Raw genomic sequence first — 13,383 nt, 5'->3', positions numbered from 1 at the left:
TCTCTGGTGCTGGTTCTTCTCCTCCTCTGTCCTCCAAATCTTGGGGAGCATCAGGGCTTGGTTTTCTTCTATTCCCTATCTGTGCTCTCTCCCTGGGTCTTCTGATTCAGTTTTGTGGCTTTAAATAGCATCTTCTGTATTTCCGGGCAACTCTCAAATTTGTGTCTCCACGCTGGACCTCTCCCACCCATCTCCCTGCCCACTTGAAATCATTACTTGGGTAACAGTGGGCATTTCCACCTCAGCTTTCCCGAACTGATCTCCTGATCTTAATCTCTAGATTCTGTTCCTCTCGGAGTGCCTGACCGCTCCTTTCTCCATGCTCAGCACCCAGTCCTTGGAATCTTGATACCGATCTCCTTTCTCCCCTCTCTCTCTCTCTCTCCCCTCTTGCTCCTTCCCCTCCCCCCGCTGCCCCTCCAATTTATCCAGAATTTGCCTGCCGCTCCTCACCTCCAGCACTAGCATTTCTGGGCTAAGCCACCAAGGCCTGTCCTCTATTAGTGCAATAGCCTTCTAAGTGGTTAGTAACAGTGTGTGAGTACTAGTTCACTAGCTGTGACGAGTGTGCCATAATAATGTGAGATGTTAGCAACAGGGGAAACTATAACTTTTCTGTAAATCTAAAATGCTTCTAAAATTAAAAATTTATAGAAAAGAAATCTCCCTTACTGCTACCCCCCCCCCCCCCCCCCCGATGCCCTAGCCACAGTGGTCTCTGCTGTTTCTCTGACTCCTGCTGCTTCTCTACTGGAGGTGATTTTGAGCCCCAGGGAACATTGGCAATATCTGGAAACTTTTTTTGGGTGGGGGGAGTGTGGAGTGAGATAGAGGAGATGCAACAGGCTTTTAGTTGGGTAGAGACCAGGATAATACTGAACATCCTAAAATGCATCCTAGGCCTTTTGAATTTAGGGTTTTCTCTTTCCCTTCAGATTCCTGACCATAGTCCCTTGCCCTTCTTTATTTTTCTCCTTACTGCCTCATCATCAGCGTGTGATACACTTTCTTCTCTTCTCACCAGGAAACATGTCTTCCATGAGGATTTGTTGCTAGTTTGGCTCACTTTTGTATCTCCAGCATCTACAACTATTCCTAGCACATAGCAGGGGTTCATTAAATACTCATTGAATGAATCAAATAATTGGGCGAGGGGAGTGAATGATTGATACAGATACCGTGCACCTATGCTAAAAAATTCAGATAGGAAAGTGAAAATGAAGCGTGAACATTCCCCCAGCTGCCTGTTCTCCAGAAGTTATCACTGTTGACAGTTTATTTTTTTTATCCATCCAGAATTTTTCTGTTCATTTCTTAGCACATTCGTGTCCTGTGCACATAATTCATCTCCCGTCCCTTTTTAAAAACATAAATGGGATCAGTTTCATTTTGCCAGTTAACCTATCTGGACGATCTTCACATAGCAACATGTAGAGTGCTGTCTTATTCTTTTTAATGGCTACATAATATTTTATATGTAGAATTAAGCAAAAATAGTTTAATTGGTTGCAATAGAATCCGGGGATAATACTTTGTTGTAAAGTAGATAGCAGTAATAAATCCTGTAAAACAATAGACCGTGCTTGTTTAACAGCTTTTTAAGTGTTTTTAAAAGTATTTTCTCTGTGTGTGTGTATATACACACACACATACATATATATACACATATGTATTATTCCTAGTTTGTAAATGCCTCAGGATCAGGAAATAGTCTTTAGTTCCATGTACCTTACATGGTAGCAGATTCTCAATACCTGTAGGTTGAAGTTTTCCCTTGTTTTGATAAAATTATTGGGTCATTACATAATTAAAACTTCCCTGAATATTAGAACTGTGGACCAAATGAAGAGATTGGGGAGAAAACCATTTTCTTACTTTATTTAAATGATGTTTGTTCTCCTGGAAGCCAAAAATCTGTGTAAATGTCCTGACTTTATCCGCTGAGGATATGGCATGATGGCCAAAGAACCAGGTAGGGTGCGCAACTGCAGCGTAATTCAGTGTCGGTCAGGCTTCTTATTGCTTTGCGCATAGCAGTGCTTCTCTCCTTTTTCCCCTCATAAAATGACTACTGGGCCAGTGTTGGCAGTGACGCAGTTAGGATACTGTAAATTAATGCCGCTGTGCTAATTTCAGCTGACCTTTAAACCAACCCTCCAGTCTCCTGCCGCTTTCACCTTTGGGTGGGACTCCCATCCCGTGAATCTTCATCTGAGAGTTACTTTGCCAAGGTGCGGTGCTGTCCTCTACTGAGTACTGGTATGTTTTGTGAGGCTCCGTTGACTTGCAGGGTGAATTTGTTGGCATGGAGAGGAACAGTTGGTCTGAAAGAAATTGTTCTGCTCACCTGGTAGGCCAGCCCAGTGGCCTGCCTTTCTTCCCACGTGAAAGGCAACCCTGTCTCAAATGCCCCCTTGCCTTCTCTCTCACCCTCCGACCTTCCCACAGCGCCCGCCATCTTGCTGCATTGATGGGCACTCTCCATGTGTTTAGCTTAGATGCTTTAGCTGTGTGTGTATGTGTGTGTCTTGTATTTAGTTGTGAACACTGGTTGTTGACAGCAGTGGTGAGAAAACATTGATGTGGTTGGTGAAATCTGCTTTGCTGACTTAAGAAAAGTTCTGTTTGATATTAAGCTGCTGGTTTCCCATTGGTAAATGGACTCTTTTTTTTTTTTTTTTTTTTTTTTTTAAGATTTTATTTATTTATTTGACAGACAGCGAGAGAGGGAACACAAGCAGGGGGAGTGGGAGAGGGAGAAGCAGGCTTCCCGCTGAGCAGGGAGCCCGATGCGGGGCTCGATCCCAGGACGCTGGGATCATGACCTGAGCTGAAGGCAGACGCTTAATGACTGAGCCACCCAGGCGTCCCTAAATGGACTCCTTTTTGACTCATGTTGGTTTAGGGGTGATCTCAGTATCAAAATGATCTATTTATTTTATAATTATTTTAATACTCTTAGGTAGTTATATAGTGCTAAATGAGACAATAAACCCTTACATTTTGTAGGGAGTGAACTTAATTACTCTTCTAAAGAAATAATTTCAGGCTACATTTTGAAAGGAGATGACAGAATGTCATTGTAGGAGGTCATATGAAACCACCTTTCAGAGTTTTTGTTGTTCTAAATTAATCAAAGCTTTTGTGCTTAGGATACTGTAGTGGCATTAAATTTGTGAGCTTTAAGGCATTTAATTTATTGTATATGAGTAAACCCAAAAAATGTTTGTTGTCTCGCTTTGTTAACAATTGGTTATATTTGCTTTGAAGATATAAGTATAATACGAATACAACTTAGCTGTTACACTTGGCAGTCTTTGATCTGATGTTCCTTATAGTTCTTTAACTCGAGTCATCAAAGTATGAGAAAAAGATTTTTCCTAAACTTAGTAATTCCAAACGTGTTAGAGGTATTGATACTTGGAAAACAGGAAAAAAAAAAAAAAAACCTAGTAACGATTGCATTTATTCACATTTCATACAGATGTACAATATTTTATTAAAATGTAAGGTCCCAGACAAACTAACAGAACAAATTTACACTGTTTTGTTTGTTTTTATTTCTTTGAGGTCATGATTCTTATTTCTTTGTTCTGTTTTAGGTTCCTGAGGGTTAAGCGATGGGGAGACCCCTGGTCTTGCTTCTGCTTCTGCTCCTCCTCCTGCAGCATTTTGGAGATGGTGACGGAAGCCAAACACTTGCCCGGACGCCTCTCCAGTTTACACGTTTCCAGTACAACGTCACGGTGCACGAGAACTCCGCAGCGAAAACCTATGTCGGGCATCCTGTGAAGATGGGTATTTACCTTACAAATCCATTGTGGGAGTTAAGGTACAAAATTGTCTCCGGAGACAATGAAAACCTTTTCAAAGCTGAAGAGTACATTCTTGGGGACTTTTGCTTTTTAAGAATAAGGACCAAAGGGGGAAATACAGCTATTCTGAATAGAGAAGTGAAAGACCATTACACACTGATCGTCAAAGCCATTGAAAAAAATTCTAATGCCGAAGCCCGAGCAAAGGTCAGGGTGCAAGTGCTGGATACAAATGACTTGAGACCTCTCTTCTCTCCCACTTCGTACAGTGTTTCCTTACCTGAAAACACAGCCATAAGGACCAGCGTTGCAAGGGTCAGTGCCACGGATGCAGACATAGGAACCAATGGAGAGTTTTACTACAGCTTCAAAGACCGAACAGACATGTTTGCGATTCACCCAACCAGCGGTGCAGTCGTTTTAACTGGTAGACTCGATTACGCAGAGACCAAGCTCTATGAGATGGAAATTCTTGCCGTGGACCGTGGGATGAAACTCTACGGAAGCAGTGGTATCAGCAGCCTGGCCAAGCTGACCGTCCACGTGGAGCAGGCCAACAGATGTGCTCCCGTAATCACGGCGGTGACGCTGTCCCCGTCAGAGCTGGACAAGGACCCGACATACGCAATCATAACCGTGGATGACTGCGATCAGGGTCCCAATGGGGAAATAGCTTCCTTAAGCATTGTGGCCGGTGACCTCCTTCAACAGTTTAGAACGGTGAGGTCCTCCCCGGGGAGCAAAGAATATAAAGTCAAAGCAGTGGGTGCCGTCGACTGGGACAGTCATCCTTTTGGCTACAGTCTGACACTCCAGGCTAAAGATAAAGGGACTCCTCCCCAGTTCTCTTCTGTAAAAGTCATTCGTGTGACTTCTCCGCAGTTCAAAGCCGGCCCGGTCAAGTTTGAAAAGGATGTTTATAGAGCAGAGATCAGTGAATTTGCTCCTTCCAATACACCCGTGGTCATGGTGAAGGCCACGCCTAGTTATTCTCATTTGAGGTATGTTTTTAAAAGTACACCCGGAAAAGCTAAATTCAGTTTAAATCACAACACGGGTCTCATTTCTATTTTAGAACCAGTTAAAAGACAGCAGGCATCCCATTTTGAACTTGAGGTAACAACAAGTGACCGAATAGCCTCCACCAGAGTCTTGGTTAAAGTCTTAAGTGCAAATAGCAATCCCCCTGAATTTACCCAGACCGCTTACAAAGCATCTTTTGATGAGAATGTGCCCATTGGGACGACGGTCATGAGTGCGACTGCCATAGACCCTGATGAGGGTGAGAACGGGTATGTGACCTACAGTATTGCAAACTTAAATCACGTGCCGTTCGTCATTAACCATTTCACTGGTGCTGTGAGTACTTCAGAAGACTTGGACTATGAGCTGATGCCTCGAGTTTACACTCTGAGGATTCGAGCGTCAGACTGGGGCTTGCCCTACCGCCGGGAAGTAGAAGTCCTTGCCACGGTGACTCTCAATAACTTGAATGACAACACACCACTGTTTGAGAAAATCAACTGCGAGGGGACGATTCCCAGGGATCTGGGTGTGGGGGAGCAAATAACCACCGTTTCCGCCATTGATGCCGACGAACTTCAGTTGGTCCGATACCAGATCGAAGCCGGAAATGAACTAGATCTGTTTAGCTTAAACCCCAACTCTGGGGTGTTGTCCCTAAAGCAGTCGCTCATGGATGGCTTAGGGACCAGGGTGTCCTTTCACAGCCTGAGAATCACAGCTACAGATGGAGAAAATTTCGCCACACCGTTATACATCAACCTAACCGTGGCGGCCACCCGCAAGCCAGTACACTTAGAGTGTGAAGAGACTGGTGTTGCCAAAATGCTGGCGGAGAAACTCCTGCAGGCAAATAAGTTACACAGTCAGGGAGACGTCGAGGATGTTTTCTTTGATTCCCACTCTGTCAATGCACACGCGCCTCAGTTCAGAAGTACCCTTCCAACTGGCATGGAGGTAAAGGAAAACCATCCAGTGGGGTCCAGCATAATTTTCATGAATGCTACTGACCTTGACACTGGCTTCAATGGAAAACTGGTCTATGCTATTTCTGGAGGAAATGAGGATAGTTGCTTCATTATTGACATGGAAACTGGAATGCTAAAAATTTTATCGCCCCTTGACCGTGAAACAACAGACAAGTACACCCTGAACATTACAGTCTCTGACCTTGGTATACCACAGAAGGCCGCTTGGCGTCTCCTAGACATCAGAGTTCTGGATGCCAATGATAATCCTCCGGAGTTTTTACAGGAGAGCTATTTTGTTGAAGTGAGCGAAGACAAAGAGATAAATAGTGAAATCATCCAGGTTGAAGCCACAGATAAAGATTTAGGGCCAAATGGACACGTGACCTACTCTATTCTTACAGACACAGATAAATTTTCCATTGACAGCGTGACTGGAGTTGTTAAAATTGTGTACCCTTTGGATCGAGAAGTACAGCACGTGCATTACTTAAAGATTGAGGCCAGGGATCAAGCCCGAGAAGAGCCCCAGTTGCTTTCCACTGTGCTTTTGAAAGTATCATTAGAGGATGTTAATGACAACCCACCTAAATTCATCCCACCTAATTACCGTGTGAAAGTTCGAGAGGACCTTCCAGAAGGAACCATAATCATGTGGTTGGAGGCCTATGATCCTGATTTAGGTCAGTCTAGCCAAGTGAGATACAGTCTTTTGGACCACGGAGAAGGACACTTTGATGTGGATAAACTCAGCGGAGCAGTCAGAATTGTACAGCATTTGGACTTTGAGAAGAAGCAAGTGTATAATCTCACTGTGAGGGCCAAAGACAAAGGGAAGCCAGTTTCTCTGTCTTCCACTTGCTATGTTGAAGTGGAGGTCATTGACGTGAATGAGAACTTACACCCACCGGTGTTTTCCAGCTTCGTGGAAAAGGGTGTAGTGAAAGAAGATGTGCCTATTGGTTCCTCCGTAATGACAGTATCTGCTCATGATGAGGACACAGGAAGAGACGGGGAGGTCCGCTACTCCATTAGAGATGGGTCCGGTGTTGGTGTTTTCAAAATAGATGAAGAAACAGGTAAATATGTTCTTTTTAGTCTGGTTTTCCTAAAGGAAATATCTGCCCTGTGCTACCTGCTTTACCCTTCCCTTTTGGCCTCTCAGGGCTCAACACAGAGGTGAGTGTGCATGCTTTTTGTCCTTTTGCAGGTGTCTCTGTGCATAGTAAGGAATGAGTTTGGAACCAAAGGAACCTGACTGACTTGGCATAAAATGAGTTAAAAAAACAAAACAGAAACAACCAGGAGAAAATTGACATCATCACCACTGATACTGATCTTTTAAGTTTGTGCTCTGTATTATCAGAAGCATCATGGTGGTTTTGCTGCAACTTTGAGAAGCTGTTGCAGACTGTTTGCAGACTTACAGTAGCCCTTCCCAATACCTAGCGTGCCTTCCAGAGATTATCGTACCCCTGTGAAGCGATGCAGTGTACAGAGAGAACGCTCTGCTGACTTCCATGATGTGGGCTGCTTTCCTTAGGAGGTCCTTCAGGTTTTGTTGGGAGAGGCAGAAGCAGGGCAGTGCCATGTTGAATTGAAGGGACGTGGCTTTTCCAGGGTGATCTTGACAAGTTAGTCATCTCACTGAAACGGACTTCATCTGTAAGATGGGGACACTCAAAATGGCTGCAAGATGAATGGGAGATAAAGTGAAATGACATGGGGAGGCTGCCCAGCATGTGTTAGTCTGTTCATGTCTTGGAAATGGTAGGAATGCTTTGTTACGATACTCTTCCACCTGGAATAAGAGCCTGAAACCAGAACATCCAAGACAGCCGGTGTAGGCTAGAGTGTGTATTGTTTCGCACTTTGTGCAGATCTTGAACGTAGCTGCTTTTCACGGATATTACAGTTGTATGTCCGTCTCCCTGGTGGAGTACAAGCCTTTGTATGAGTTTGCTGAGGGCTGCCATAGCAGAGTGCACAGACTGGGTGGCTTAAACCACAGACATTGATGTTTTCACAGTTCCGGAGGCTAGAAGTCGAAATTGGAGGTGTTGGCATGGTTTTCTCTGAGTCTCTTCTCCTTGGCTTGTCTTCTCCCTGTCTTCACACCATCTTCCCTGTGTATGTCCGGGTCCTGATCTCTTCTTATAGGGACACCAGTCCTGTTGGACCACCCTGATGACCTCATTTTATTTATCTCTTTTAAGGCCTTATCTCCAAGTCACCTTCTGAGGTACTGGGGATTGGGACTTGAACGCATGAATTTTGGGGGACACAGTTCAGCCCCAAACCACCTTCCAGGACAGGCTTTTAGCTCCTACGTTTTCTGTCTTCAGCCCTAGCAAGAAGTACCAGGCAGGTAGAAGCTGCTCATTAAATGTTAAAAGAACAAATGAGTAAATTAATGATTATTTTGGCTTTGAATGTCCTGCCCTCTGAGAATGGTAGTGGAAATAGAAGGAAACTGGGTAGTAATCACAGTGCTAGATGAACTGCCCTACATGGAGTTCAGTTTATTAATCTCCTTGATGTTTCCTCTGTGAACATATCCATTCTAAAAAAGATGCTTTTCTTTTTTTTTTTTTTTTTTTTAAGATTTTTATTTATTTATTTGAGACAGAGAGCATGAGAGGGAGGAGAGTCAGAGGGAGAAGCAGACTCCCTGCCGAGCAGGGAGCCCGATGTGGGACTCGATCCTGGGACTCCAGGATCATGACCTGAGCCGAAGGCAGTCACTCAACCAACTGAGCCACCCAGGCGCCCCAAAGATGCTTTTCTTAATACATTGAAACTTTTAAGTTTATACTCAGTAATACCACAAATAAATTCTTTAGTTACCACCCACTGCACCAACCATGCGTACACTAATATGTATAAAGTACAAGAAGCGTATAATTATCCTGGAAATGAGTTATTTTAGAGGCTATAATATTGTTAATGTACTTCTGTTTATTCAAGGGATTCTTTTTCTAATGAGTTCTATACCACTCGCATGTGTTAGATGTATCTGTGGATTATATACCAGTCATCTAAAATACCAGATTCTTTTTTTCTTCCTTCCTTCCTTCCAGAGATTTTTTTCTTGTTTTTTGTTTTTATTTTTTAATTTGAGTGTAATGTATAAAATACATTTTAATTTTTTCACATTATACTGCCATTTAAAATCTTTAATCACATTTCATGAGATTGTCAGCCATATGACATGCCACGATTAGCTTTCTATAAACAACTTTGCTTTCTGTGTAGAAATCAGTCTCAGTGGCATAAAAAAATAAAACCTTATACTAGGCAAAGAATTTTATTAACCTTGTTTCAAACTTTATTCCCAGGCTTATTCAGTTTAATTAGCTGCAAAGAATGAATTGTGTCTAAGCAAAAACTGAAAAGAGCTGCAGTGTCCAAGGGGCTTGGTCTTAAAAGTATTAGAGCTCTAGATTTTATCGGACCCCCGAACGACATTTTAAAAAGGAGTGCTAATATAAAATAGCAGTTGCCAGTAACTTCTTCAGGTTCTGTCTTCTTCAGAAGTTGACTCCGTTCCCTTCGCTTTGTTCTTAATTCTGCACACGATCTGGAACGTCCCCATCAACCTGGTCCCCAGCAGCAAGTGGTGCTTTTCTGTCCACAGGTTGTGTGGGCAGAGCGTAAGCCCATCGTCTTGAACCGGTCAGACCGTCTGCACCCAGTTGCTTTAATTTAAGATGCTGGGTAGCGTTTCTGTCAGCGGCTCTGTGTCAGCATGGTCTGTAACGGGCATGCCTTCCCAGCAGCTTTGGGCAACTGGATCCCTGTTCCTCAGTTTGTGAACATAGTCACTTGAGAGCGGGGGGGAGGGTCAGAGGGAGAAGCAGACTCCCCGCCGAGCAGGGAGCCCGATGCGGGACGCGATCCCGGGACTCCAGGATCATGACCTGAGCCGAAGGCAGTCGCTTAACCGACTGAGCCACCCAGGCGCCCCATAGTCACTTCTTTAATACTGGAAGTAGTGTTTCCCCCTAACTTTTTCAAGCAGAACGGAAGTTTTTTATCATCTGCTGTAGCTGTTCTGTGAACCACCTTTTCTTTCCCACCGATGCACACTGGTGTTTCCAGTTTGGTGGAATTCTCCGGGTTCTGGTTCACGAGCCTTTCTTTCATCTTGTTGAAGTGGAAATGGGACTGTGGGGGGCAGGGGGACGACACGGGGACGGGGCACTAGGGTTAGTGCTCAGGGTGGGTCTCAGGTGGCCCAGCTGAGATTAGGTGCTCAGCCCTGGGGAACACAGATGGCTGCTAGAGCCAGATTTTTAAATAATAATTTAACCGACTGCTGTTGGTTATGCTGTTTTCTTTTAGTCACTCCTCTGAGGAGAATATGTATCTATAATACTCTCCAATATTAATTCGAATTTTCAGGTACAGCGTCAACATGCAAGAGTATCCAAAATTTAAGAACTGCAGCTGAAACAATATGTTTGTGAATTTCCTAAGGACAATTATTCCTACTTTTTTCTTTTTTCCTTTTTCCTTTTTGCTCTGGAAAGCCTAAAAAGAATTGGTACAAGTTAAAGTTGAGACAGAAAATAGGACCATATTAATGTACACATTACCTGATGACTTAAATTATGTGAGCACTGCCTCTTTTGGGTTTTTCTTTCAAGGGGAAAGAGTATTTTTATTGTTGCTTTTTATGTATGTATGATTTTTTAGAGAGAGAGCGAGAGCGCATGTGAGCAAGGGAAGGGGAGAGGGAGAGAGAACCTCAAGCAGGCTCCACGTTCAGCATGGAGCCTGGTGCGGGGCTCATCTCCTGAGCCAGAGTCAAGAGTCAGCCACTTGACTGAGCCACCCAGGCACCGCTTTTGTTGCTTTTTAAAGACTCATTTAGAAATGAGTATTTTTTTTCATATAAATTTAAGAGATTGGGATATTCTTACTACCAGGAAGAAAGGGGAAACAACCAAACAAGGCCGTATTCTGAAATCTGTAGTAGTTTTCAGAGCTGAATGGCAGTGCTGGAGTTTTCTAGTGGTAAATTAGTGGGGGATGAGGGGATGAAGTAAGTGAGACTGGGCAGAAACTGTTGTGCATCTCTGGAAATACTGAGATTTGAAGGTGCAAAGTTGGAAATTTCTTGGTCACCTGTTCTGTAGTCTTTGGCTTTACAGAAAAAAGTAGTTAATATTACAGTAGATTAATGTTTGTGTATTTTTTGGAATTGAATCAAAGTGATTTAATCGTACTTACACATTGGCCTGTTATACATTGTAAGATGTGTTTTTGGGGGCAATAGAATTATCAGCCCAAGTTATTTTAGAGATTCTTGGCAAGACAGTTGGCATCGTAGTATAGAATTCTTTCAGGGAAAGTCAATATGTTTTGTGCAGTAGAAATAGTAAAATTTGGTATGTTCTTTTGGGGGGTTTGTCTAACGAATTCCTAGTGCAGGTCGAAAGTATGGAGAGGTACCTGTCAGATGAAGAAAAGTAGGAGAAGTTCAGGAACAAGGTGGGGGGGGTGCCCATAGGACATGACACTGAAGTCAGCATGAGTTGGAGATGGCCCAGCTCAGGTCAGCTTTAATAACCCCTTTCTAGAACTTCGGATGCTCTTCATTGCCCATTTCTTTTGTGCTGTTACTTTGTCTTCTAGTGACGCATGTTATACTGGACTAATTGACAAGGTGCAGGACCAAGAACTTGCCCACTTAACTGTTCGCTTTTTGCCTTTGACTTAACTTTAAACTATAGTGTTGGTTGAATAATATAAATAAGTTTTTTGGGTATTGTACCTATTTTAGCATTGTCAAATAGGTGTATCATTTGCATTCTTTTCATAGAACAGAGAATATAATCAGCAATCTGAATTTAGTTCTTACTATTCTTATGGTCCTGTTCTTTAAAAAAAAAATCTACTTAAATTTGAAACATCCCCTGAAAAGTAGTTTTTGTGGGTTTTTTTTTTTTTTGAACTAGAAATTCTATGAACTACCTAAAATATGTAGCCAACTGTACAGTCTTGTTAGCTCTGCATTTTGTACATATTTTGCTAATTGGCTTTTGCAGGGAGGTAACATAGAATAGCAGTGTGGGGGTGATAGTCATTTGACTTCTCTGATAATCTCTCACTGTATCACATGCTTTCCTGGAGAGGCCTCTGGGTGTTGGTGAACTGTTCTGACAAATCTGTGCCCATGTGATTGCTCGTCCATTTCAGGTTTGGAGGTTCCATGAAAAACGGTTTGGGAAATAGGTCTTGTTAGAGAGCCAATCTCCAGGGCTCTAATTAAAATTATCCCCCCCATCCTTTGTCTGCTGAAAAATCTACAGGGGTGATCATAAAGCAGATTTAACCGAAATGTTAGTGGAGGATCTCTGAAGCATGTGTAATTTCACAGATTTTGATTTGTCTGACTTTATACTTCTCAGCCTTCACCCTCATTGTCACTTCAAGTATGTGCCAGTTGCTTTGTTGTCAGCTTCAAAGTTGAGCAGAATAGAATCTGGAGTGTCCCTCTTGCAGATTTATGGAATAAATTCAGGTTAGTGTTCTTGGCCGATAGGTACATAGCCAAGTTAATTATTACTTGAGCATCAGTAAAAAGGTGCAGCTTCTTGTTAGTCTTTAACCTGAGGTAATGTCTAGAAAAATGCTTGGCCAAAAGATTTTTTTTTTTTTTAATTGTTGGTAGTTGGGGTCTAGTCCCCTGGTGTATGTGTTGTAATGGGATGCCTGAAGTATGTTTTCCCATTGGTCTCTAGAGTACTTTGGTTCAGTTTTTGGCTGTTAGTATAACGCAGCCCAGTAAGAGTGTTTCCCCTTCCACTTATTTGGGGAGACCATGTTTTTCATTAAGATAAGACCAATTTCTAAACGTACTAATGCTGTGTTGCTCTTAGAATCCCAATTGTGGTTTCAGAATTGAAATTTACATTTCGGTGAAAAGACTTGGGAAGAATTAATATGGAAGTACAGCTGTTGCAACAAGATAAATCACCGTTCATGAAATATGGGAGGGAAAATAGGGACATTTTTCTGAAGAGAACATGGTTACATTCACATCGTGAGGGAGTGGTATTGCACGGTTCCTGGATTACCCATTTGGGGACTAGCTCCTGGCTCTTCTTTGTTAGGGGACAGAGAATGAACAGATTTGTGTAGTGGGACTGGAAGGGAATGCCAGTCCAGGCTAACCTTATTGTTGACCTCAGTGAGAGGGGACAGTGTTTCTGGGGCTTCTTTCTGGTCTGGCAGAAGTCTGAATATTTTAATTATTATCTTAATTACCAAGTTAAAAAAAAAAAAAAGACAACAAAACTTTTCCCCCAACTTTTAAAGTAGGATATCATGCGTACAACCAGGGACCTGTTTTTTTTTTTTTCCCCCGGGCCTGTTGTCCTGACAGGAAGTAGAATGCAAAGGATGGTATTAGTGGCCCCAAGTGTTAGGACCAAAAAGTCTGTAAAAGTGGCTAAAAGCTGGGCAGTCCTTGGAGTGTGGTCTACTGTGGAGGGACCCCTTACCTCTGCTGGAGCTGGGTATGGAATTCCTGGCAGCAGGAACTTGAACCAAGACTGGGGGGGGGTGGC

The 13,383-nt window shown here is 43.0% G+C and overlaps 1 protein-coding gene across 1 annotated transcript in view; it reads left to right on the top strand.

Annotated features, from left to right (window-relative positions):
* The first annotated feature begins 3,620 nt into the window (after window positions 1-3,620).
* Window positions 3,621-13,383, top strand: part of FAT1 (FAT atypical cadherin 1) — a 112,773-nt gene continuing 103,010 nt past the window's right edge. The window contains 1 exon segment of the mRNA XM_021694126.1: window positions 3,621-6,885. Within this exon segment, the coding sequence (XP_021549801.1) occupies window positions 3,621-6,885 (3,265 nt within the window).

The sequence above is a fragment of the Neomonachus schauinslandi genome, chromosome 2, assembly GCF_002201575.2.
Source record: "Neomonachus schauinslandi chromosome 2, ASM220157v2, whole genome shotgun sequence".
Classification (NCBI taxonomy): Eukaryota; Metazoa; Chordata; class Mammalia; order Carnivora; family Phocidae; genus Neomonachus; species Neomonachus schauinslandi.
Note: the sequence above shows the minus strand (reverse complement) of the source record. Positions and strands in the feature narration are given on the sequence as shown.